The 23,490-nt window shown below is 43.9% G+C and overlaps 3 protein-coding genes across 12 annotated transcripts in view; 2 read left to right on the top strand and 1 right to left on the bottom strand.

The window, feature by feature from the left end:
- pde4ca (phosphodiesterase 4C, cAMP-specific a) overlaps window positions 1-3,124 on the top strand; it is a 35,622-nt gene extending 32,498 nt beyond the window's left edge. For 4 of the 8 annotated variants that reach the window (XM_028978546.1, XM_028978545.1, XM_028978548.1 and 1 more), the window contains one exon: window positions 422-3,124. In XM_028978546.1, the coding sequence (XP_028834379.1) occupies window positions 422-919 (498 nt within the window). In that variant the 3' untranslated portion in view covers window positions 920-3,124. The remainder of the gene's footprint in view (window positions 1-421) is intronic. The other 4 variants (XM_028978547.1, XM_028978551.1, XM_028978550.1 and 1 more) reach the window with 1 other exon arrangement.
- A 1,025-nt stretch (window positions 3,125-4,149) lies between these two features.
- rab3aa (RAB3A, member RAS oncogene family, a) lies at window positions 4,150-12,393 on the top strand. Of its 2 annotated transcripts, none has more exons than XM_028978554.1 (5): window positions 4,150-4,260; window positions 5,763-5,990; window positions 9,915-10,033; window positions 10,190-10,314; window positions 10,819-12,393. In XM_028978554.1, the coding sequence occupies exons 2-5, from the start codon at window positions 5,763-5,765 to the stop codon at window positions 11,007-11,009; spliced, it is 663 nt and encodes a 220-aa protein (XP_028834387.1). In that variant the 5' UTR covers window positions 4,150-4,260; the 3' UTR covers window positions 11,010-12,393. The 2 variants fall into 2 exon arrangements, with proteins under 2 accessions (XP_028834387.1, XP_028834388.1); XM_028978555.1 differs by having other exon boundaries at window positions 4,238-4,353.
- An 8,726-nt stretch (window positions 12,394-21,119) lies between these two features.
- Window positions 21,120-23,057, bottom strand: LOC114789067 (uncharacterized). 2 transcript variants are annotated; one of them, XM_028978138.1, is made up of 2 exons: window positions 22,921-23,057; window positions 21,120-22,783 (listed from the first exon to the last, which is right to left on the bottom strand). In XM_028978138.1, the coding sequence occupies exon 2, from the start codon at window positions 22,595-22,597 to the stop codon at window positions 21,239-21,241; it is 1,359 nt and encodes a 452-aa protein (XP_028833971.1). In that variant the 5' UTR covers window positions 22,598-22,783; window positions 22,921-23,057; the 3' UTR covers window positions 21,120-21,238. The 2 variants fall into 2 exon arrangements, with proteins under 2 accessions (XP_028833971.1, XP_028833972.1); XM_028978139.1 differs by having other exon boundaries at window positions 21,120-22,655.
- Window positions 23,058-23,490: the final 433 nt, after the last annotated feature.

The raw sequence follows: 23,490 nt of genomic DNA, 5'->3' as shown, positions 1-23,490 counted from the left end.
TTGCAGCTTGTACTGAGATATTTAAAAGAGAGAAATAATAAATGAAATTAATAGTAATAACTATAATTAAAAAAAACAATTCCTTTAAATAATTATAAGATAATAATAAAATGAGTATATAAAAAAACAGGAATATATAAGGAATCTGATATTATAACATATGTTAATATATTTTAAAACAATGCTATATAAAATATATAATGTATAAAATGCACAAAAATGTAAAATGAATTTGTCTGCCTTTGTATTTACCCACATATTGTCTTCAGTAAACTTTGAGATAGCATGTCAACAGAAGATATCACATTGAGCTGTTTTAATTTTATATAATATGCTGATTTAAGGAGAACCCCTTCAGCTGATTAGACTGTTCTGTTGATATCCGGTACGTTGTCTCAACCCGCTTGTCCTCGCGCTTCAGGTTGGTTTCATCGACTACATTGTCCACCCGTTGTGGGAGACCTGGGCAGACCTGGTCCACCCAGACGCCCAGGAGATCTTGGACACCCTGGAGGACAACCGTGAGTGGTACCAGAGCATGATCCCCCACAGTCCCACCTCTACACCCGAGGACAAGGCTGGCCCGCTGGGGGAAGCTGGAGCTGTGGGGGGAAGCGGCATTTCCGGCGGAGACAAGTTCCAGTTCGACCTGACTTTGGAGGAGGAGGGCGAGTCGGACGCCGAGAGCCCTGGCGAGGATGAGGATTTGGCCGCCAGCGGGCGGGAATTCTCCCGGACTGGAAAGCAGCAGCAGTCTCTGCACCCGAGGCTCCTTCTTCCTGGCTTGGCCGGCGCGGCTGCCGGCACTGGTGGCAGAACATTGTCCTTCGAGTTGGGAAACTGCTCCGACAGCGATGACGAGGACCGAGAACTTGACCAAGAAGGGAACGCCGTGTCCTGCCTCAAAATGGGCACATAACACCAGAGCACTTATTTCCCCTTTCTGGTTTTATTTTCATTTCTTCGTGCTTTCCTTGTCCCTCCAGCCACATCCGCCCACCCGCAGAGAGAACCAGCCCTCACTCGACACCCTGGCTTCCTGGAAAGAGGTGGTAGCGCAGAGCAGGAGCACAGTTGTTGAAGGGCAGCCATAGCCCCCTTGCACTGGAGAGAGCTCGCCTGTCCCGGCGTGCGGCAGAGGGCCTTGTTTTAAACGTTCTTCCTGTCGATTTCCGAGCGGAAAAAAGAAGAGAACATGTTTTTAGGTTTCTGTTCCACACCGGCATCAAGGTCCAACAGCAAGGACTCCCAGAGAAAAGTCTTCCTGTGGCACGGAGAGGACAACACCGTTGGAACCTTAAACGTTTTATAGCACTCAGTAGCAGAAACTGATGCAGGAAAGCTGACATGTATTTCGTATGTCATTTAGAAGCGAAGACGACAAAAAAAAACTGAGCAGAACACAAATCTCAGGTCATGAAGAAGAAGTTCGTTTTTTTTTGTGTAGCAAACGCCTCTTCGGCACTCCTTCAGTAACCGCTGTTGTTCTTTCACTTTGTGACACCTGTTTTTTTCTTCTTTTTTTTTGTCTTTATTTTTTTTTTAAGGCTGAATGTCATGCGGTTCTGCAGGGTGCACGGCGCCCCCTAGAGCTGAACAGCAGAATCTGCGGCCTCAGCGCCTCAGCTCCAAGAAGCGCTGCTTATCCTGCACGCCTAGCCTGCATCCAGTTTCATTTACACACACTAATGAAACAAGCAGCGTTTTTAGCTTTTGAGAAAAAAAAATTTGAACATTTATTTTTCTATATCTGACTATTTAAAATGTGCAAGCTCTTTAATTTGTAGCACTTTACATATTTATTAATTGCCAAACTTTCCTGTGTTTGAGAAGCCTTGAGCCAAACGACACTAGCCTACGTTGGCCATGACTGAGTTTACCACAGAGGGGCGCAACCAGTACCAAACCAGCAACCAAACTGAGACGTTTCTGTGGAAACGGAGACGACTGAAACAAAAACGACAGTAAAGCCGTGTGCTGCAAGGGTGTGCTTTTAATATTTGACCTTAAATTCCAGTGCTGGTCACGTAGCAAAAATTCTAATATCGGTAATTTAAAACATTAATCTCGTAATAATATATAGAATTAAAACGTTTTATAATAGGCCAAACTATTGAATATGTCTTTTGCATTTTGTTTAAACAGTTGTTTGTATTTATCCAGAGTCAAAAGCATAAAGCCAAAGGCTATTTTTGAGTGCCATTTTTTGTTTTCTTTTGGTGACTGATCAATATTCTGCTCTTCACAGGGACATAGCCAATGACAGTACAAGTGCCAAGCAAGCAGGACACAAACTGTACTGTAATTTCCATTTTGCCACTGGCTAATTTCCATCAATGACTGCAATGTTGATAATATCTATGAGTTCAAGCTTCATTTTACCCTTATTCAAAACAACCACATGCCATAATTGGTACCATAATGCTGTGGAGCACTTGTTTGCCTGATGTAAATTGTCCTGCTTCTGAACTGAAGCATGATTATGGTACCGCGGTTTTTGGCGCATTTAACCGGTCCGTACTGGGCTCGCTCCGCCACATGAAGAAATGCAACGGAAATTAGTTCAACAACATCTGATAAATTAAAATTATACGCTGGGACAGTATATATTTGCCTGCAGGTTTGTGCCAAAGCAGCCACACTTGAATGAGATCTTGAATAATGGACGATGGTACAGACTTTTGGATGCATCTAATCCCAGAAACTGTACTTTTGGGTTTTTTGGGGAGATGTGATGAAGCGAACGAGTTCATGTGCTGACCACTATGCTTTTATTTCTTTCAAATGAATTGATTCCTTTTATAAGTCTGTCAGATACACAGAACAGTGTAGATTTTATTGGATCCAAAGAATCCAATTAAGGGGCTAAAAAAAAAAAAAAAAAAAAAACAGGACACTGTACAACACGTCTTATTTTTTATTTTTATTTTCCTGATGCACCAATTTCAGGCCAATTTAGGCCTTTTTCGTCTGAATAGAAGTGTTGAATCTCTGTCTGTCCTGGTCTGAAATCTGCTGCCCTGCTGACAATCCAAACACAACTGTTTACAACAGCACACAGTTTAATTTATTTTACTGTACTTGTCATTTACGCCAATAAAAAGAGAGAAACTTTGTCTTTGAACATATTAAGTTTTTATAATCACTTTTTATTGATAATTTCTAGTGTTTAATTACAAGCCCCAATATATTTTAGTACAGACATTTTATCATGAATATCAGTGCCTTCACACTAATTGCATGATTGTTATATTTTCAATTAACTGAAATTAAATGTAATTATTAGAGCAATTTTGCACCATCTGGGATTTAATACTTGAGGTCTGTTTCAGAGTCTGTTCCTTTTCACTTTAGCTTTAGGATAGAGTCGCTATTTTTTTAACGCAAGCATCTGTGCTTCTACATGAGAGGATGAATGTGGGTGCGGCTTTTTGAGCCCAATGATGAGCAATCCTGTATATGAAGATATAATACGAAGATATAGTTTTTTTTCACCCTAGCAGTTGAGGTGTGAGTTCTTGACTTCAGTTCACTGCTCACCTGATGCACAAGCCTGGACTGTTCTGATCTGGGCCCATCACTGATAAAAAAAATTCTATATATGAGGTGCCACTGAGCAAAGCACCATCCCACACACTGCTGCCACGGGCCTAGCGGATAAGGAAGTGGACCAGTAAACAGAAGGTTGCCGGTTCAAATCCCAATCCGCCAAAGTGCCACTGTCATTTTACATTTACAACATTTACCAGACGCCCTTATCCAGAGCGCCTTACAATCAGTAGTTACAGGGACAGTCCCCCCCTGGAGACACTCAGGGTTATGTGCCTAACTTGGGGACACAAAGGTAGTAGGTGTGGTTTGAACCTGGGTCTTCTGGTTCATAGGCGAGTGTCTTACCCACTAGGCCACTACCACTGTCATGGCTGCCCACTGCTCACCAAGGGTGATGGTTAAAAGCAGGGGACACATTTCGTTGTGTCACCGTGTGCTGTGCTGCAGTGTCTCGCAATGACAATCACGTCACTTTCGCTTCACCTCTAACGATAAACCAGGGTGAAAACACACCAATCAACTCCGGCCTCTATAGGGGCGGCGCCAGGGGGCGGAGCCTGAGAACGCCGCCATGGCAACAGTCCATCAAGTGACGCACAGGCCGCTGCAGGTGCGGAGAGAGAGAGAGAGAGAGAGAGAGAGAGAGAGAGAGAGAGGGGGGCTGAGTCCGAGCCGCGTCGGGGGAAGCGTAATCCGCACATTAAAACAGTAAGCGAATCTTTCCGCTCGACGCGTTCACGGAGTTAAAAAAAAAAAAATATATATCCGCGCAGACGGTCGACAACAAGCGGACAGAGGAGGGTAACCTGCATCCGACACTGGCCGGAAAATGAACACTAGCGCTAGCCTTAGCCGCGCCGGCTAAACACCTTCTCACGGCGGAGAAATAAAATGGCTGAGATTCGTGCGGGATGATCGGAGACGGACGGCCGCCGAACGGGCTGCCCCGGCCCCGTTATTAAGAGGCTTGGCGGCCACCTGTCAGCGGCGGCTTTACCGCTAAACCGGGCTGCCTCAGGAGCGTCGGGAAGGTCCGTTTCCCGGCCGAAATGGGTACATTTTACCCTGATATCTGGCTCCCGAAGCCTTTATGCTACAGGCGGTACATATTATATCTATGTACATATATATATATATATATATATATAACTTATGGTTCCACTTAATACCGATTGAGACGTTTTGCAGAACCGTTATCTGTATACGGGACGTAAATTCCTGCTTTATCTCCCCTGCAATGCTGGGGCTTCTCTCCTCGCCTTCTTGGGCCTTCATATGTTGAAGCCTGGGGAGATTTGCCCTGACCGAGGTCAGTGTGGCGGAAGTGGCGGTGAGAGTGCTGTGGTAAAAATGTCCACGGTTGACCGGGTGATGGAATACGGGCTTGGCACATTTTACTCGTTTATGATCCGCGCTCGCCAGGTTGGCCGGGAACATAACGAATCCTCCACATCGTAATGGGAGGATTAACCTGACTTGTGTATTTCTGGGTCTTGGGTAAGTAATAACGTCAGACGGGACGTTCCCTGGTATAAAACGCGTCTTTTTATGAAATAATGCTCTGAATGCACAGCCTGGAACTCATGTCCGTGTAGTTTGTACTATTTACTAACTGCACCATACGCACCGTTTCTGTGGTTTATAAAAGCCTTCGATTCTCACCGATCTGATTTCTGGGGATCATTTCATGGCGGCTTTTTTTTTTTTTTTTAACCTGACGTTGCTTCATAGGTCCTGTTTTTTTTTTTTTTTTTTAATAGAGTTGGGAATGGACGACTCGTAATGAGCTCAGTTTCTATTTTACGTTCACTCTTCAAGCCCTTTGTGAAAGTGATTAACTGTCACATGTGACACCACAGCAGAGCACCCAGTGCACACAGTGACACGTGTCCTCTGTATTTAACCATCACCCTTGGTGAGCAGTGGGCGGCCATGACAGGCGCCCGGGGAGCAGTGTGTGGGGACGGTGCTTTGCTCAGTGGCACCTCGGCGGATCGTGATTCAAACCGGCAACCTTATGATTACGGGGCCACTTTCTAAACCGCATGGCCACCACTAGCCCAACATGAAACGTGGCCCGCATTCTGCCCATACAATCATGGTTGGATTCGATTTTAGATGCTATGATCAGCGCGATGCTCTCTTCTGGGGGTCACTTTACTAATTCTACTTCTACCTTCTTTTTTTCTTTTTTAACCCTCCAATCCAAGATGGCTTCAGCTACAGATTCACGCTATGGACAGAAGGAGTCCGCCGATCAGAACTTCGACTACATGTTCAAAATCCTGATCATTGGCAACAGCAGCGTTGGTAAAACCAGCTTCCTCTTCCGCTACGCAGACGACTCGTTCACGCCGGCCTTCGTGAGCACCGTCGGGATCGACTTCAAGGTGAAGACCATCTATAGGAACGACAAGAGGATCAAGCTTCAGATCTGGGTAAAAAAAAATCAAAAAATTCTGTTCTACCTATTTTTACCCTTCAGGTTAGATTAAGACAGGCGCATATTTAATTATTTTAAAAATGTTTATCTACAGAAATAAAAGTGGGCCACACTTCTCGCCTGTATTGTTTCCTTGTGTTTCCCCATTCAGCTAAATACATTATTCAGTCACTGAACAGATAGTCTAGTCCACATTCTCCATCGTTGTCCTGCACCTTGACTTAGGGTTGGCCGATATGGCCGAAAAATAATATTGCAATATTTTTAAAGGTCCCCTGACATGAATTCTTTTTTGCTTTTATATCGGTCTTCTTGGTCCCCCAATACTGTATTTGAAATTCAGCCATGGTGCAGAATTACAGCCACTTTGCTCCAGTCCCACAATGAGATTTCCTGGGACACGCCAACCACAGTGTTTTTAGCCCAGACAGGAAGTCATGTTGCCGTTTTTCCAGAAGAAAAAATGAATCTTGCATGACTGAACTATAAAAAAAAAAAAAAACAAAAAAAACAAACACTTTTGCTAATTTTTACATCCAATCACAGAGCAACTGCAATGGCGGTTGACGGTTGGTGGAGTTACTTTTTTAGGAGAGGGGTGGGAAATTCTCTGGGTGGACAAAGGATGAGAAACGAGAGGTAACCTTTCCCCTTATGACAACATAAGTGAAAGTGAAGGGATTGTGAAACACTGCAGCACAGCTCACGGTTACACAACAAAATGTGTCCTCTGCTTTTAACCATCACCCTTGGTGATTAGTGGACAGACATGACAGGTGCCCGGGGAGCAGTGTGTGGGGACGGTGATTTTGCTCAGTGGCACCGTGGCGGTCCAGGATTCGAACCAGCAACCTTCTGATGACGGGGCTGTTTCCTTAACCACTGCCTTCTGCCGCTTTCTGAACGGCAAAGCAGAATGGCACTCTTTACACCATAGGCAGATTAGGGGACCTCATATTAATGTTAAATAATCTCATTAAGTGATATTTTCATAATAGGGGACCTTTAAGTTACAATGGACACGGAAATTTTCAGTTTATTTTATCCTCATTAATGTACACACAGAACCCCATATTGACAAAAAAAACACAGAATTGTTGAGGTTTTTGCAGATTTATTAACAAAGAAAAACTGAAATATTACATGGTCCAAAGTCTTCAAACCCTTTGCTCATATATTTTACTCAGGTTCTGTCCATTTCTTCTGATCATCCTTGAGATGGTTCTACACCAGCTGTGTTTGATTAGTGATTAGAAAGCCACACCCGTGTCTATATAAGACCTTACAGCTCACAATGCAGGTCAGAGCAAATGAGAATCATGAGGTCAAATAACTGCCTGAAGAGCTCAGAGACAGAATTGTTGAAAGGCACAGACCTGGTCATGCTTATAAAAAAAAGGCTACTACCATCCCCTCTCCTCAGTGCAAGACACATAAAAGCCCACATGGAGTGTGCTAAAAGCACCTGAAAGACTCCAACATGAGAGAGAACTTTTCGGCCTTAATTTTAACCAGGCACTGTTTATCACCTGTCCAATACAGTCCCAACAGTGAAGCATGGTGGCAGCAGCATCATGCTCTGGGGTGTTTTGCAGCTGCAGGGACAGGACGACTGGTTGCAATCAAGTGAAAGATGAATGTGGCAAAGTACAGGGATATCCTGGACGAAAACCTTCTCCAGAGTGCTCAGGACCTCAGACTGGGCCGAAGGTTTACGTTCCAACAAGACAACAAGCCTAAGCACACAGCTAAAATAGTGGCTTCATACCAATTCTGTGACTGTTCTTGAATGGCCCAGCCAGAGCCCCGACCTAAACCCAATTGAGCATCTCTGGAGAGACCTAAAAATGGCCGTCCACCAACATTTACTTTACTTTACTTTATTTAGCAGACGCTTTTATCCAAAGCGACTTACAATAGGAAGACACCAGCAATTCTCGTTCGATTTCTATAGAATATCGAGTCTACAAACTAAGAGCCCTGATAAGGCTTAGACTTGTCATTGAAGAGCATGCTCGGAGATTGTTGGGTGCTAGACTAAGAAAAATTATAATGTATTTATACATTTTGTATTTGTTTGTTCAATGTGTACGCATGTGCTTGTGTAAGTGTTAGATTTGTCTGTAATATTTTTGGAATAAGAGGGTTTTCACCTTCTTCTTAAAAGTGGTGATAGTCTCGGCTAGTCGTGTGGAGGAGGGCAGGTTGTTCCACCAGCCAGGGACAACAACGGAGAACAGACATGATTGGAATCGGAGACCCCGTGAATAAGGAATTTTTAGTCTCCTTTCGTTTGCCGATCTGAGAGAGCGTGCAGGAGTGTAGCTAGGTAGTAGTGTGTTGATGTAGGAGGGCGCAGTTCCATTTACAGCCCTGTAGGCAGCATCAAGGATTTGAACTCAATGCGAGCAGCTACCGGGAGCCGGTGGAGGGAGGTAAGAAGAGGTGTAACATGGGTGTATTTTGGCTGATTGAAAATGAGACGGGCTGCCATATTTTGGATCATCTGGAGGGGTTTTATGGTGACTGCAGAGGCTCCAGCCAGGAGAGAGTTACAGTAGTCGAGTTTGGAGATGACCATTGCCTGGACGAGGAGCTGCGTAGCCTGTTGTGAGAGAAAAGGCCGAATCTTGCGAATGTTGTAGAGAGTGAACCTGCAGGATCTGGAGATCGCAGCAACATGACTGTTCAAACTCAGTTTGTCATCTATCCAAACTCCAAGGCTTTTTGCAGATGCCGTGGGTGTTAACAATAGCGATCCAATTTGAATTGAAAGGTTTTGCTGAGGAGAATTGTTGCCCGGAAAGATCAGAATCTCGGTTTTGGATAGGTTGAGTTGGAGGTGTCGCTCAGACATCCATGCCGATATGTCTGAGAGGCAGGCCGAAATTTTTGTTGCTATAGTAGCATCTTCTGGTGGGAATGACAGATAGAGCTGGGTGTCATCAGCATAAGAGTGATAGGAGAAGCCATGTGATTGGATGATGTGACCAAGTGAGCGAGTGTATATTGAGAATTTACCATCCAATCTGCCAGAACCGGAGAGGATCTGCAAGGAGGAATGGCAGAAGATCCCCCAAATCCAGGTGTGGAAAACCTGTTGCATCTTTCCCAAATAGACTCATGGCTGTATTAGATAAAAGGGCGTTTCTGCTAAATACTGAGCAAAGGGTCTGAATGCTTAGGACCATGTGATATTTCAGTTTTTCTTTGTTCATAAATCTGCAAAAATGTCAACAATTCTGTATTTTTCTTTCAATATGGGGTGCTCGGTGTACATCAGCGAGGGACAAAAATGACTTAAATGATTTTAGCAAATGGCTGCAATATAACAGAGTGAAAAATTTAGGGGATCTGAATACTTTCTGTACCCACTGTATATCACAATAAACAATATATATCTTGATACCTTGAAAGTTCCACAAAATCCCTGTATAACTGCTAAATTCAGCCCTTTATATTGCATATTGAATTTAAATGAGTTCGTAACCTACTCATCCACCTCAATCAACAATTGATGCCTTTATTTCTGGATGTCTTTCCTTGATGAGGCAGAGAAGCAAACCTCGAAAGTGAAGTTTTAACAAAAGCATGAAGATTATGTGTATATATATCGGCCACCCCTACTTTAGTCCATTTTTCTCAAGAAGTGATTGTCACATGTGATACACAGCAGCACAGCACACTGTGCATACAGTGAAATTTGGCCTCTGCATTTAACCCCTCAACCTGAGTGAACAGTGGGCAGCCATGACAGGCGCCCGGGGAGCACCTAAGTATTCGACCCGGCAACCTTCTGATTACGGGGCCGCTTCCTTAACCGCTAGGCCACCACTGCCCCAGATCGCACCTTCTCCAAAACTTTTACAGCAGGCACATGTTCTCAAATTGACTTTCCACCTGGGTTCATCTCCATCAGGACACAGCTGGGCAGGAGCGCTACAGGACCATCACCACCGCTTACTACAGAGGAGCTATGGGCTTCATCCTGATGTACGACATCACCAACGAGGAGTCCTTCAACGCCGTCCAGGACTGGTATGAGCAGAACTTGGACTAGTACAGCCCTGCATGCCTCGGGCCTGTCTCTTAACGTTTTGGAAGCGTTGTTAGAATATAAGGGCAGGCCTGGGCTTGGATTCAAGGCCCCGTGCACAAGTCTTGGTCATGTGGGTTCCTGGCTTCTGGTTGCAGGTCGACGCAGATCAAGACGTACTCGTGGGATAACGCCCAGGTGCTGCTGGTGGGGAACAAATGTGACATGGAGGATGAGAGGGTGGTGGCTGGAGAGAGGGGTCGGCAGCTGGCAGACCAGCTGGGTGAGTAAATGAAGTTAAATGTCCTGCTCAGGGACACAATGGTAGTAAAGTGGGGCTTAAGCCTGGAATTTTGTAGCCAAAGAACAGACCGGTTACAGATGACCTCATGTTATGCATATGGCACAAACATTTTTGTAATTCAGACAGTGTAGTGGTGGTAGTAGACTATTGGGTAACACACTCGCCTATGATCCAGAAGACCCAGGTTCAAATCCCACTTACTACCATCGTGTCCCTGAGCTAGACACTAAACCCCATGTGTCTCCACGGGGACTCTGATTATTAGTCGCTCTGGATAAGGGTGTCTGATAAATGTCGTAAATGTAAATCAAGTGGTAGATGAAAATACCAAAAATTCTACCAAATTGCAGCTGTGAGGTCAGATTTTTTTCTCTTGTTGACCAGTGTGGCAAAGCAGCGTGGGTTGGAAGGGAAATGTTCTGGCTGGGGTTCCTCCAGGATCCAGTCTTAATGCTCCATGTTTTTCATGTTTCACATTCCCAGGATTTGAGTACTTTGAGGCCAGTGCCAAAGACAACATCAACGTGAAGCAGACGTTTGAGCGTCTGGTGGACATCATCTGTGAAAAGATGTCGGAGAGCCTGGATGCAGCCGACGGCTCGGTGCCTGGAGGCAAGCAGGGTCCACAGCTGACGGAACAGCCCCAGCGCTCCCATCAGGACTGCGCCTGCTAAGGCTGTCTCCACCCCTACTCCACCCTGCCACGCCCTGTCGAGCCCTTCATCTCCCTGTCCGCTTACCAGGACGCCGGCGCTCAGTTGCGAGTCTGGGATGCAGGGATGGTGTGGTGTGGCGGGGCAGGGCGGGGCAGCAGGTCCTTTAGGTGTTAGTAAGGCCTGTGGAATTCTCTCTGTTTTTGTGGTCGTTTCTTGTGTCGTTTTGGTTTAAGGGAAAATTTCATGTTTTAGACATTTGTTTGGGTCTTTAATTAATTCTGACGAACAGGTAGCTCCGATGATCCTCTGGTGAAAGCATTTTCTCCGAGGATTGTGGGAGAAAAGGAGGGATTTTAGGCCAAAAGACGGACTGGTTACGGTTTACAGAGTGGTTCTAAAATAGAACTACGAATGAAGTACTCATACGAGAGAGACCACGTTCTGCGTATTTACAGGTATTATTATATTTCTCAGTTTTTCTGTCAGTTGAACTTCACTCAACCTGCGCAATTTTTTTAAACCAGAGCCGTTCTTCTTCTTCAGTGTCTAGTCCCATGTTTTTATATCCAGTTCACATATTTATTCACGAGGAGAGAAACTTAAAAAAAAAAAAATAAATAAAAATCTAATATAGAAGAGTTTATATTAATTTGGAAAATCTAGATAATATAACAGATCAAAGTTTAAGAAGAGAATATGATTAATAAGTGAAAGGTTCAGAATACCAGAATGATGAAGTGTAAATGAATGCCATGTGTCTGTGTTGTACGAGTGCATGACGTGGATGTGAAATTGTTTCCTTTTCGTTCTCCCCGCCCATTTCTTCTCGCTGTTTGGAACCATGGAAATGGCGAATCACGGTTCTATGTCACATAGAGCAGCGGGCCCAGTGGTGTGAGGTTGAGCTTGGTGATTTTTCACGTCTGGACAGACAGAAGCGTGGACAAAACTCCCCCAGTAGAAGTACTGCAGTGCACAGAGCCTCACAAACTCAATAGATCTATATTTATGTTCAGTATTTCTACACTATTTATTTGTTTGTTTGCATGTTTTTTTTTGTTGTTGTTTCGTTTGCACTTTGTTGTTTGTCATGTTTTTAGCTGCTGCTGTGTTGCTTATTCTCCTGTCATATTTAATTTCCGACTGTTCATAGGCAGGTAGTAGCCGAGTAGGTTAGACACCCGCCTTACTCTGCTTGTATTTGGCAAGTACTGAAATTATCTTGTTGCTCAGCAACATTTTCTGTTGTGGTTGAGTGTAAAAGTCGAGGAAGCTCTACCAACTCTGCAGAACCTGCATCACTGCATCATCATGGAGCAACGTCCGTTATTATTCTATTTATTTTTTAAATGTGAAGGTCATGCACATTCCTTAGTGATTTTAATAAAAATGTAAATGATTATCACTGTCTCCTCTGCTTGTTGTTGTGCGTCTTAGTTAACACACACACACACATTTTATGCACTGTTCTTCCAGATTAAGGCAATTTTACTCGAGTTCCCGGGGAGCATGTTTGGAGCATGTTGAAATATTGTTAGCATGCTAACATAAAAATGTTAACAGGGCATGGCCATGATGCATCACGTGAAATTTGATGGTGTTTGGACCATGTTCAAAAATCAGCATGATAAGGTCAAAAATGCTAACAGGGCGTGGCCATGATGCATCACATGAAATTTAGTGGTGTTTGAACAGTGTTCAAAAATGAGCATGTTTGCATGTTAATGCTAGCATGCTAAAGTCAAAAATGCCAACAGGGCGTGGCCACAATGAGCCACGTGAAATTTGATGGTGTTTAGATCTTGTTCAAAAATATACATGTTTGCATGTAAATGTTAGCATGTTAACTTCAAAGATGCTAACAGGGCAGTTAGCAATTTGGTGGTGTTTAGACCATGTTAAACAATGTGAATGTTAGCATGTCAGTGCTAGCATGATTATGTATAAATTGGTAACAGGGCGTGGCCACGATGCATCACATGAATTCTGGTGGAGTTTGGACCATGTTCAATCATGACCATCATGTTAGCATGCTAACGTCAAAGATGCTAACGGGATGTGGTCACGATGCGTCACATGAAATTTAAAGCTGTTTGGAGCATGTTCAAATATGTGCATGTTAGCATGCTAACGAAAAAAGATGTTAATGGGGTGTGGCCATGATATGTCACATGAAATTTAGTGACGTTTGGAGCATGTTAAAAAATTTGCATGCTAGCATACTGATGTCAAAGATGCTAACAGGACGTGGTCACAATGTGTCATGTGAAATTTGGTGGTGCTTGGTCCATGTTCAAAAATGAGCATGTTAGCCTTTCCAAGCCAAAATAATAAACATTTACCTTATGTTTTCTTATGCAGCGATCAAGTGACATTTTCAGTTCTATACCGCACATGCTCCGCCCTCCAATTGCGCTTTCCTATTGGATATCCCCCAATCCTGCGTCCATCCAACAAGATGGATGATGAAATGACAATCATGTTGTTTTTGAGCTCTTCTTCCATAGTGCAGTGTTTCCCAACCCTGGTCCTTGAGGAATGTCTGCCAGTAAGTTTTCTTTCCAACCCACATGGCTTCACAACCTGCCACACTCATTATTAGCCATGAAGGAACACATGAGCTATAGTGTAATGCATTTACATTTAAGGCATTTGGCAGAACGTGCTTTCAAGTTACCATCGATGAAGTGATCAGTTCCAGTTCATTAGGACCCCAAATATGAATATAACCTTTTGTTCACTCTGTTGTAGATTCTGTACACAAGTTTGACAATAATAAAGTTAGAAGTTCATCTAAATATTCTACAAAGAGGAAGGTCTTGAGCTGCCGTTAGAAAATACTCAGTGACCTCGAGAGGAAGTTCATTCCACCACCGAGGGGCCAAGACAGAGAAGAGTCTAGATGAGCGTCTTCCTTTTATCTTCAGAGATGGAGGGACCAGGCGAGCAGTACTGGAGGCTCGGAGTATACGAGGTGCAGTGCGAGGTGTAATAAGGGCTGTGAGGTAGGATGGGGCTACTCCTTGCCTATGAACCAGAAGACCCGGGTTCAAATCCCACTTACTACCATTGTGTCCCTGAGCAAAACACTTAACCCTAAGTTGCTCCAGGGGGACTGTCCCTTTTAATACTGATTGTAAGTCGCTCTGGATAAGGGCGTCTGATAAATGCCATAAATGTATATGTAAATGTAAGGCAGCGGATGAGAAGAAGTCTGAGAAGAAGCGGATGAGAGAAAAAATCTCTCTGTTGGAACAAAAGTAAATAAAAAAATGTTGTAAATAAAGAATATTTAATCACAGTGTTTCTGAGGCCTAGTTCTTTAGTATGAGTCAATCCATGAAACCAGCCAATCACAGTGTTGTTTAACCCAGTTCTTCAATAAAAAAATGACAATCAGCTTTTCTCTATATAAGTGGTGAGCCTACAAGAAACACGTCTTTTCACATTTTTGACAGTTCAGTACAGAGATAGCGAAATGAAGATGTGGAAGAAGTTTGTTAATTGGACCAAGCGTACCTTCAGCAGGAAGAAAGTTCCTGCTGGGCCCAACATGACTAAACTGAAATTAGTTCAGATGAATGAGGTTGAGGCAGTCAGGGAACAGATCTTCAGACTCGATGGGGTGATAAAGACATTCCTGGAAAAGGATCTCAGCAATCATAAAGAAAAAGAGGAGATGCTCATGGCCTCTAATCATCACCTGAAGATGGCTGTTCATGACATGCAACAGAACACTCGGGCCTTGCATGACCTGAGGCAAGAGAGAGACCAACAAATTGCCATGAAGGTCACTGAGGATGAAAACAGAGAAAGAATGAGAGGAGAAAGAGATCTCAAACGTCTGCAATGTGAGGAGCTCGAAACGCAGCTCAATGTGGAGAGACAGAAAGTAGAAGAAGCAGAAAGGCGTTTTTCTGATTATAAAAAGATGGAGATGGAGAGACGGCTCCATATGCAGCTGGATAGCAAGCAGACTCTTTACGAAGAGATGCTGCAGAAGGAGAAGAAGGAACAGGAGAAGCTGAGATGTAAAGTAACAGAGGAGCAGATTAGGAAAGAGAAAGCTGAACGAGAGCTCGAAGCAATAAGAGAGCGCAGGAAGGAGGCAGAGAAGCTTCTCCTGGAGACAGAGACAAAGCTCCATGATGAGCTGGAGAGCAAAGGAAGTCTTCAAGGAGAGACATTACAGCAACTAAAGGAGGAACTTGAAATGATGAGAGACGAAAGAGACCAAGAGCACAAAAGACGAGAAGAACTTGAAAAAGTGCTTCTGGAGGAAACGTTTACCAGTTACAAACTGGAACAACATTACCAGCACATAAATAATACAAGCAAGAGAACGGAGATCCAGGAAACCATGAAGATCCTCCTCAAAAGAGAGAAGGAACTGTGTGGGCAATGTGAGAAAAACGCAGAGATTAAAATAATACTAGAGCATCTTCTACAAAGAAACGGGAAGGAAAGATATCAATACAAGAACATGGCTGGGCAGATTCATACAGGAGGTTGGAGAACAGGATTGAGCTATGCAGACATCACAAGGGTGAAGGCAGCGGATGAGAAGAAGTGAATAAAAAAAAAAAACTTTGTTGGAACAAAAAGTAAATAAAAAATGTTCTAAATAAAGAATCTTTAAAGAAAAAATGAATGAACTGTATGTGACTTTCTTAAGCATCACACACCTAAAACATGAGACAAACATCATGTAGTCCTTTGAAGTGAAGTGAAAGTGATTGTCACTTGTGATACACAGCAGCACACCACACGGTGCACACAGTGGAATTTGTCCTCTGCATTTAAACCATCACCCTGAGTGAACAGTGCGCAGCCATGACACGGGGAGCATTTACATTTACATTTACAGCATTTATCAGACGCCCTTATCCAGAGCAACTTACAATCAGTATTACAGGGACAGTCTCCCTGGAGCAATTTAGGGTTAAGTGTCTTGCTCAGGGACACAATGGTAGTAAGTGGGATTCGAACCCGGGTCTTCTGGTTCATAGGCGAGTGTGTTACCCACTGGGCTACTACCACCCTAGCAGTGTGCAGTGTGTGGGGATGGTGCTTTGCTCAGTGGCACCTCAGTGGCATCTTGGCGGATCGAGAGTTGAACCTTAACCGGTAGGCCACCACTGCCCTTACTGTGGTAATAAGCAGTACAAATGATCATATGATAAAATGTATAAAGAACTGTAATAAACAGACTTGCAATGGTGTCCAATCATAATATAGTGAGTGTTATAAAAGAGGACTTTACATTGAGATTTGATGTTTACTATGTTCTATTCATGGAATTCAAGGAGAATTAGGGGCAGTGTAGCGTCCCGTCGAATTAAAACAGCTTTACTGATGGTCTGATGCTCTTTCTTTCTTTCTTTCTCATTCACATTGCGTTATCAAACCAACGTAAGAGCTAAAAGAAAACAATAAATACAAACTAGAAGCCAAAATTCCAGGGGAAATTTTGATGGGTCTGTCCGGGCATTGGTCACAGCTGCGGGCATGTAATTTGTAAAATGGGGCTTCTTTACTGTGGTAAGTTTTATTTTACAAATCCGTTGTTTCTTTACGTTTGACGGTCTTCGCGTGGCGGTCTTTAACGTTCTTTAATGTTCTTTTTTGCCATTCTCAGCACAATAATAAATGGTCTGTCTTCCTGACAGACCCAATTAACAATCTAATAAACCCATTTGGTGTAAAGGAATGAAAGAATGATTAAACAGTCTCTAGTAACAGAACCAATTTCTGAACTGGACGTTCAACAACAGAAGGCCTGCTGGAACGCTGATCTTCCTGTCCCATCTTCTTGTCTCCAAAACGTATCTTTACCTTTCTTACAAGTCCGTCCTTAGAAGTCATTGTCTCTATAACTCTAGCCAGCCTCCACTCACTCCGTGACAAGTCATCGGTCTTCTCCATGACGTTGACCTTCAAGTTCCTTCTTGGAGTATGCCAGCGTTGTCTGGTAGCAATATTGGAGAGATATTCTCTTTTCCATCGACTCCAGAATTGCTCTGCAAGATACTGAACATGACGCCACCGCTTGCGAGCATACATGTCTTCTCTGATGAATCTCCCAGGAAGTGGTAATGTCATCACAGGTTTTATGGTGAGTAGGTGGTTAGGGGGTAGTGGTTCAGGGCTGCTTGGATCATTTAGGTTTTCAACCGTTAGTGGACGACTATTCACAATAGCCATCGCCTCATAGAAGAATGTCCGCAGTGAGGCATCGTCTAGCCTTCCTGGTGAGAGTGAGAGAGTGGAACGAAGAACATTCCTCACTGTCCTGATCTGTCTTTCCCATACGCCTCCAGCATGGCTTGAGTGTGGTGCATTCAAGTTGAAGTCACACTGCTTTTCCGCTAAAAACGTTATCAGACGATTTCACAGGTTTAGTGAAATCGTCTGATGTCCACTTGCTTCAGAGCATCCTTCAGTTCATTTCTAGCTCCAACAAAATTACTTCCTTGATCACACCTTATTTCATGTACTGCTCCTCTTAAAGCTATAAAACACCTAAGGGCGTTGATGAAAACATCTGTTGACATGTCGACCAGCATTTCAATGTGGATAGCTCGACAGCATAGACACGTGAAAAGGAGTCCATATCTTTTGTGTACCTTACGTCCTTCCTTAGTGAAAAATGGACCAAAGCAGTCCATTCCGCAGTAGGTGAATGGTGGTGATGGATCTACACGCTCTGATGGCAGATCTGCCATTCGCTGCTCCTCTGTAAATCTTCCGGCATTTGACACACTGATGAATAAGTGTTGCAACAGTCCTATTGATTCCTGGAATCCAATATCCATTCGATCTGATCCGATTGATCGTCAGGCCCTTTCCTTGATGTCTGACTTGTTCATGATGATGAGAAATAATCATCTTGGTGATGTGATGATCCCTTGGAATAATCATAGGATGTTTCTGTGAAGTAGGGAGACATGCATTTTTCAGTCTTCCTCCCACCTTGAGGATTCCATCTTCATCAAGAAAGACATCCAAATGGTACAGCTTACTCTTAGATGGAATTTTAGCTCCCTTTCTGAGCAACTTAATCTCCTCTGTATATACTTGTATCTGTAAGTCTCTAACAATTATACACCTTGCTTCCTCTCGCTCCTGTACAGTGCTGTGTCCTGTGGACTTGTCATTCTTTAACAGTTTTCTTTTAAGATGACTGAGCCGGACAATGGCTAGTTGTTTATTGTTAGGGAGATGCGGCCTCTGCTTAAAGGGTAGTGGCATCTCATAATGGCCGTGAATCTTTTCCTTAATGCCCTCCTTTAACATGTTCAGGAACGTGATGTCATCTTGAGACACCGTCTTGTCATCCTTACTAGTATCCTTGAAGTCAGACTCGAGTAACTTAATAACATCCGATGGAGTCACTAAGGGAAGCTCCTTGACTGCAACTCTGTGGCACATGTTGGTATTGCTTGGCGTGTCGTGGTTAGATGGTGAACAACCCACAATGCTCCACCCCAGATCTGTGAGAACTGCATAAGGTTCATTATCCTTTCCCAAGATTACTTGCTGTGGTGCCAGTGCCCTTGAACAGTTATAGCCTATTAACAGGCCAACCTCACAATCTAGCTGTGGTGGAATTTCATCAGCTATTTTACTAAGATGATTCCAGTGTCTTGCCGTTTCACAGGTAGGAATGTGTGTTCGATTTATTGGTATGCAATCCTTGGTGTAAGCAGGTGGCAAATCAATGAGGATCGTGGAGTTATAGCCTCTCACTCTGAGACCTGAAATCCTTTCGCTGTTCCTTAATGCATTTCCTCCAATCATGGTGGTGAGTTTCAGTCTCACAGGATGGGTCTTGGTTTGTAAGCTATGACTAATTTCTTGGTCAACAAAAACCGTATCACTTTGTGTGTCGAGCAGGGCATAAACAAGTTTTTCCATACCTGGATCACTAACTGAAGACAGCCATACTGGTACAATCATGGAGGTGTTGGAGAACGGCTCTTCAGTGTTCACACTGAGAGACAATGTGGTAGCTGATTCATCTGTGTGGCTCTGGTTTGAGACTGTAGGTGTTTTGAATTTGGTATAGTTGTCATCATGGAGATACGTTGGATGTCTTCCCTTGCAGATGTCGCATGAGTGTCTGTGCCGGCAGTCCTTTGCACTATGGCCCGGCTTCAGACAACCATAGCACAGTTTCCTTTCTTTCACATTTTTCCTTCTTTCATCCAGAGACTTCTCCTTGAACATGGGACAGCAGTGCAGACGATGTTTACTGTCTTGGCATAGCATGCATGGAGCCTTTAAACCAGACCTCAACTGCCCTTGATTCCCAGTCTCTGTTACTGTCTGTGTGTGGACTACACTGGATTTAGTGTTTCTTTCTTTAAGATGGTGTTTCTCTGTGCGTGGCCCTGATGAATGGAGAGCATGAAATGAGGTTATGGGGTTGCAGGCGATTTCTGCCTCATTTAGCATGAAATTAACAAAGTCTCTGAAGTCCGGAAATTCCTGCTTGTCGTTCATAACTTGAGTGACCTGCCGGTTCCACCATGAGTCAAGTCAAGTCAACTTTTATTGTCAATTCTGCCACATGTACAGGACATGCAGAGAATTGAAATTACGTTACTCTCTGACCCATAAAAATAACATTAAATACAAAAACAGTAACAGTAACGAATACAGAGTATAAATACAATTTAAAAAGAAAGGCACAATATACAATTTTAAAAACACCATATACAAATAAGGGCACATGGTGGAGAGTGCAACATCAGGAGAGTGCAAAAACCAATAGTGCAACAGAGTTTTAAGTTTAAAGTGACGAAGTGAAAGTGAGGTAGATGGCAGACCAGAGCTGCACAGAGTGACTGGTGCATGGTCAGTTTGTGTGATTTAGAGTTCAGAAAGTTTGTGGAGCAGAAGAGGGGAGTGAGGGGAGTGGGGGCAGAGCCGGGAGGGAGTTGAGTTTCCTGACCGCCTGATGGGTGAAGCTGTCCTTCAGTCTGCTGGTCCTGGCCTGGAGACTCCGCAGTCTCCTCCCTGATGGCAGCAGGCTGAAGAAGGTTTGCATTGGGTGGGTGGGATCAGCTGCTATGCCGAGGGCTTTTTTGGTGAGGCGTGTGCTGTAGATGTCTTGGAGGGAGGGGAGAGGGACACCGATGATTCTCTCAGCTGCTCTTACTGTGCGTTGGAGAGTTTTTTGGCAGGACGCATTGCAGGCTCCAAACCACACAGTGATGCAGCTAGACAGGATGCTCTCGATGGTTCCTCGGTAGAATGTGTGCATGATGGGGGCTGGTGCTCTTGCTCTTCTAAGTTTGCGGAGGAAGTAAAGACGCTGCTGTGCTTTCTTGGCCAATGCAGTGGTGTTTTTTGTCCAGGAGAGATCCTCGGTAATGTGCACACCCAGGAACTTGGTGCTGCTCACTCTCTCCACAGATGCACCGTTGATGGTCAGAGGAGCATGCTGAGTGTTTCCTCTCCTGAAGTCAACAACAATCTCTTTCGTCTTCTCCACATTCAGGGAGAGATTGTTGTCTCCGCACCACTTGGCCAGGCGGCTCACCTCGCTTCTGTAGTTGGACTCATCCCTGTTATTAATGAGTCCCACCACAGTCGTGTCATCCGCAAACTTGATGAAGAGGTTGGAGCAGTGTGACGGAGTGCAGTCGTGGGTCAGCAGAGTGAAGAGAAGGGGGCTCAGCACACATCCCTGAGGAGCCCCCGTGTTAAGGACGATGGTGCTGGATGTGCTACTGCCAACCCGTACTGCTTATGGTCTTCCTGTGAGGAAGTCCAACAGCCAGTTACACAGTGAGGTGTTGAGCCCCAGCTGGATCAGTTTTTGTGTGAGCTGTTGTGGGATTATAGTGTTAAGTGCTGAACTGAAGTCTATGAACAGCATTCGAACATATGAGTCTTTTTTGTCCAGATGTGTGAGTGCTGAGTGGAGTGCAGTGGAGATGGCATCATCGGTTGAGCGGTTGGGCCGATATGCAAACTGGAAGGGGTCCAGTGAGGGGGGGAGGGCAGACTTGATGTGCTTCATGACTAGCCGTTCAAAGCACTTCATGAGGATGGGGGTAAGTGCAATTGGACGGTAGTCATTAAAGCAGGAAGGAGATGACTTTTTTGGCACCGGAATGATTGTTGTATCTTTGAAGCAGGTGGGGACGACAGCCTGGGAGAGTGAGATGTTAAAGATGTCTGTGAAGACATCAGTGAGTTCCACTGCACAGTCCCTCAGTACACGACCAGGAATGTTGTCAGGGCCCGGATGCTGCCCATTCAGGTAACTTTAGAACCAGTTTCTGATTTTCTTCACAGTCATTCAAAATCTCAAGACCCTTAACATGAGGCATGTCTTCCTGACATGCATGCAGGAAATCTGCAAATGTTCTCAATCCTTCGGCATCCCTTGACTGGATCTTTTGCCAATTTGGCAGCCTCTCTCTAAAGGCTACAATGAATGGTTGACCATACCTGTGGTTGAGGCGAACCCAAGCATCGTTATAGGCTTTATCATCATTCCTATAAAAGATGCCATCAAGCGTTTTCCTGGCTGGACCTCCCACATACCTTTTTAAATAATACAGTTTGTCTGCTGAAGAGATGTTCTTTCTGTCTATGAGTGATATGAATGAGGCCTTCCACTCAATGAACTGGATGGGGTCACCAGTGAACATGGATGGTTCTGGCATTGGAAGCCTATTCAGAGCTATGCTGTCTTGAACTACTTGAGCTAGGTGGGACGCATCAGATTGTGACCGTGATGGTGTTACTGGACCATGGAAGGACTGGTGAATAGGGGCTGAACCCAAAGGCTTCTGAATATCATAGTCAGCTCTTGCAACATCAGCCTCCTGCATACCTCCCTGATTGTAGATATTCAATTTAGCTTGCGCAGCTCTTATGTCCTTCTCAGCTTTCAGTCTTGCCAGCCCATTTTTCTGGGCTGCTAGATCCCTTTTCTGTTGTTCTTCCAGCTGTTGAATTCGTTCACATTGTTTTTCCTCCTCCAGTAACATCTCATACTCTACTTTCCTTGCAGCTAACTCTGCAGCAGCATCCGCTACTTTGACCGCTACCATGGAGGCTATGGAATTTTGGCTGGAAAGTGATACTGTAGATCCATAGATGGAGCGAGCATAGTCTCTGTTAAGCAGCTCACGGAGATGTTGTTTCACAGTTTCACCATCAAATTCTCCATCTATGCCTGCTATCCTTTCATAAGCAATTTTAACCATGTCCTTTGTCACTGCCTCACATGCATCAACGTGAAATAACTTTTCCTCTGTTTCATCAGAGGGTGCAATGTAGTCTCTGATTTCCATATAGAGGTCCATAACATCATTATTTGCTTTCTCTAGTGTGTCAATGAGAGTTGCAATTTGATTTTCAGGGATATCTACCTTTAGTAGCTCTCTGGCCTTGCGTGCCTGGATTTTCCATTGTTCGTACAGGTGAATAAGCCTTTTCTCCTTTCTGTGAGCCTCCTCTCTCTGATATGCAAGCATCTTCTCCGTGGTGCTCCGTAAACGACTAGAACGACGAAGTTCCTCCTCTCCGCTGTCCTGACCGGCGTCCATCATTTGACCTTTACTACTGCTTGCTGATGCTTCCATATCATGAGTGAGTGTCACGGATTTCGACCATCATCGGATCCCTCTTCGGAACATCGAACTTGTGAGATGGAATCGATGAGGTACAAGCTTACTGTAGCATCCCGTCAAATTAAAACAGCTTTACTTATGGTCTGATGCTCTTTATTTCTTTCTCATTCACATTGCGTTATCAAACCAACGTAAGAGCTAAAAGAAAACAATAAATACAAATTAACAATCTAAAACAAAATAAACCGTCATTAAATAAAGCTAAGTATAGCCGTAGCTTTGACTCTCTTAAACAAATAAAAGTTGAAATAAATGTACAGAAAATTCCAACAAACCTTGTGTCCACTATCGACAGGAGCTAAACAAAGAAAACTATACACTTTCTGTAACGCTATTTCCCCTTATCACCGTGTTTTCCGTCGTTTTATGTCCTTTCCCGGTTAACTTTCGCTCTCCGCGCTAATACAGTCAACTTCCGGTTTTCCGTCCTTTCAAAATAAAAGTATCCGTCTCACAGGAACTTACAAAATAAAGGCACATAAGTAAAGTTATGATAGCAAGACTTAAACATGTTACACAATAACCCAAAAACGTTTCAAAGTCATTTACAGGCAGTGCCAGCTCACATAACTTTCAGATGGACATATGCGATGGGTTTTGTACCTAGACACTGACAAAGCAAGTTGGATGATCTGCTGTAATGTATAACGTAAGACGAAAACAGAGTAATGTAACGTAGTTAGAAGAACAACAAAACCCATCGCATATGTCCATCTGCAAATTAAATCTGCTTTGAGCAGAAATATTAAACCGTTTCGCGACGCAAACCTCGTTAATCCTTGTTAAGTAAATGGAGGAACCGTCCAACCAATCAGGATCTGAGAGGGCAGTTTCTGACCAATCAA

This window comes from Denticeps clupeoides, chromosome 4 (genome assembly GCF_900700375.1).
Source record: "Denticeps clupeoides chromosome 4, fDenClu1.1, whole genome shotgun sequence".
Taxonomy (NCBI): Eukaryota; Metazoa; Chordata; class Actinopteri; order Clupeiformes; family Denticipitidae; genus Denticeps; species Denticeps clupeoides.
The sequence above is the reverse complement of the archived record's forward strand: the minus strand, read 5'-3'. Positions and strand labels throughout refer to the sequence as shown.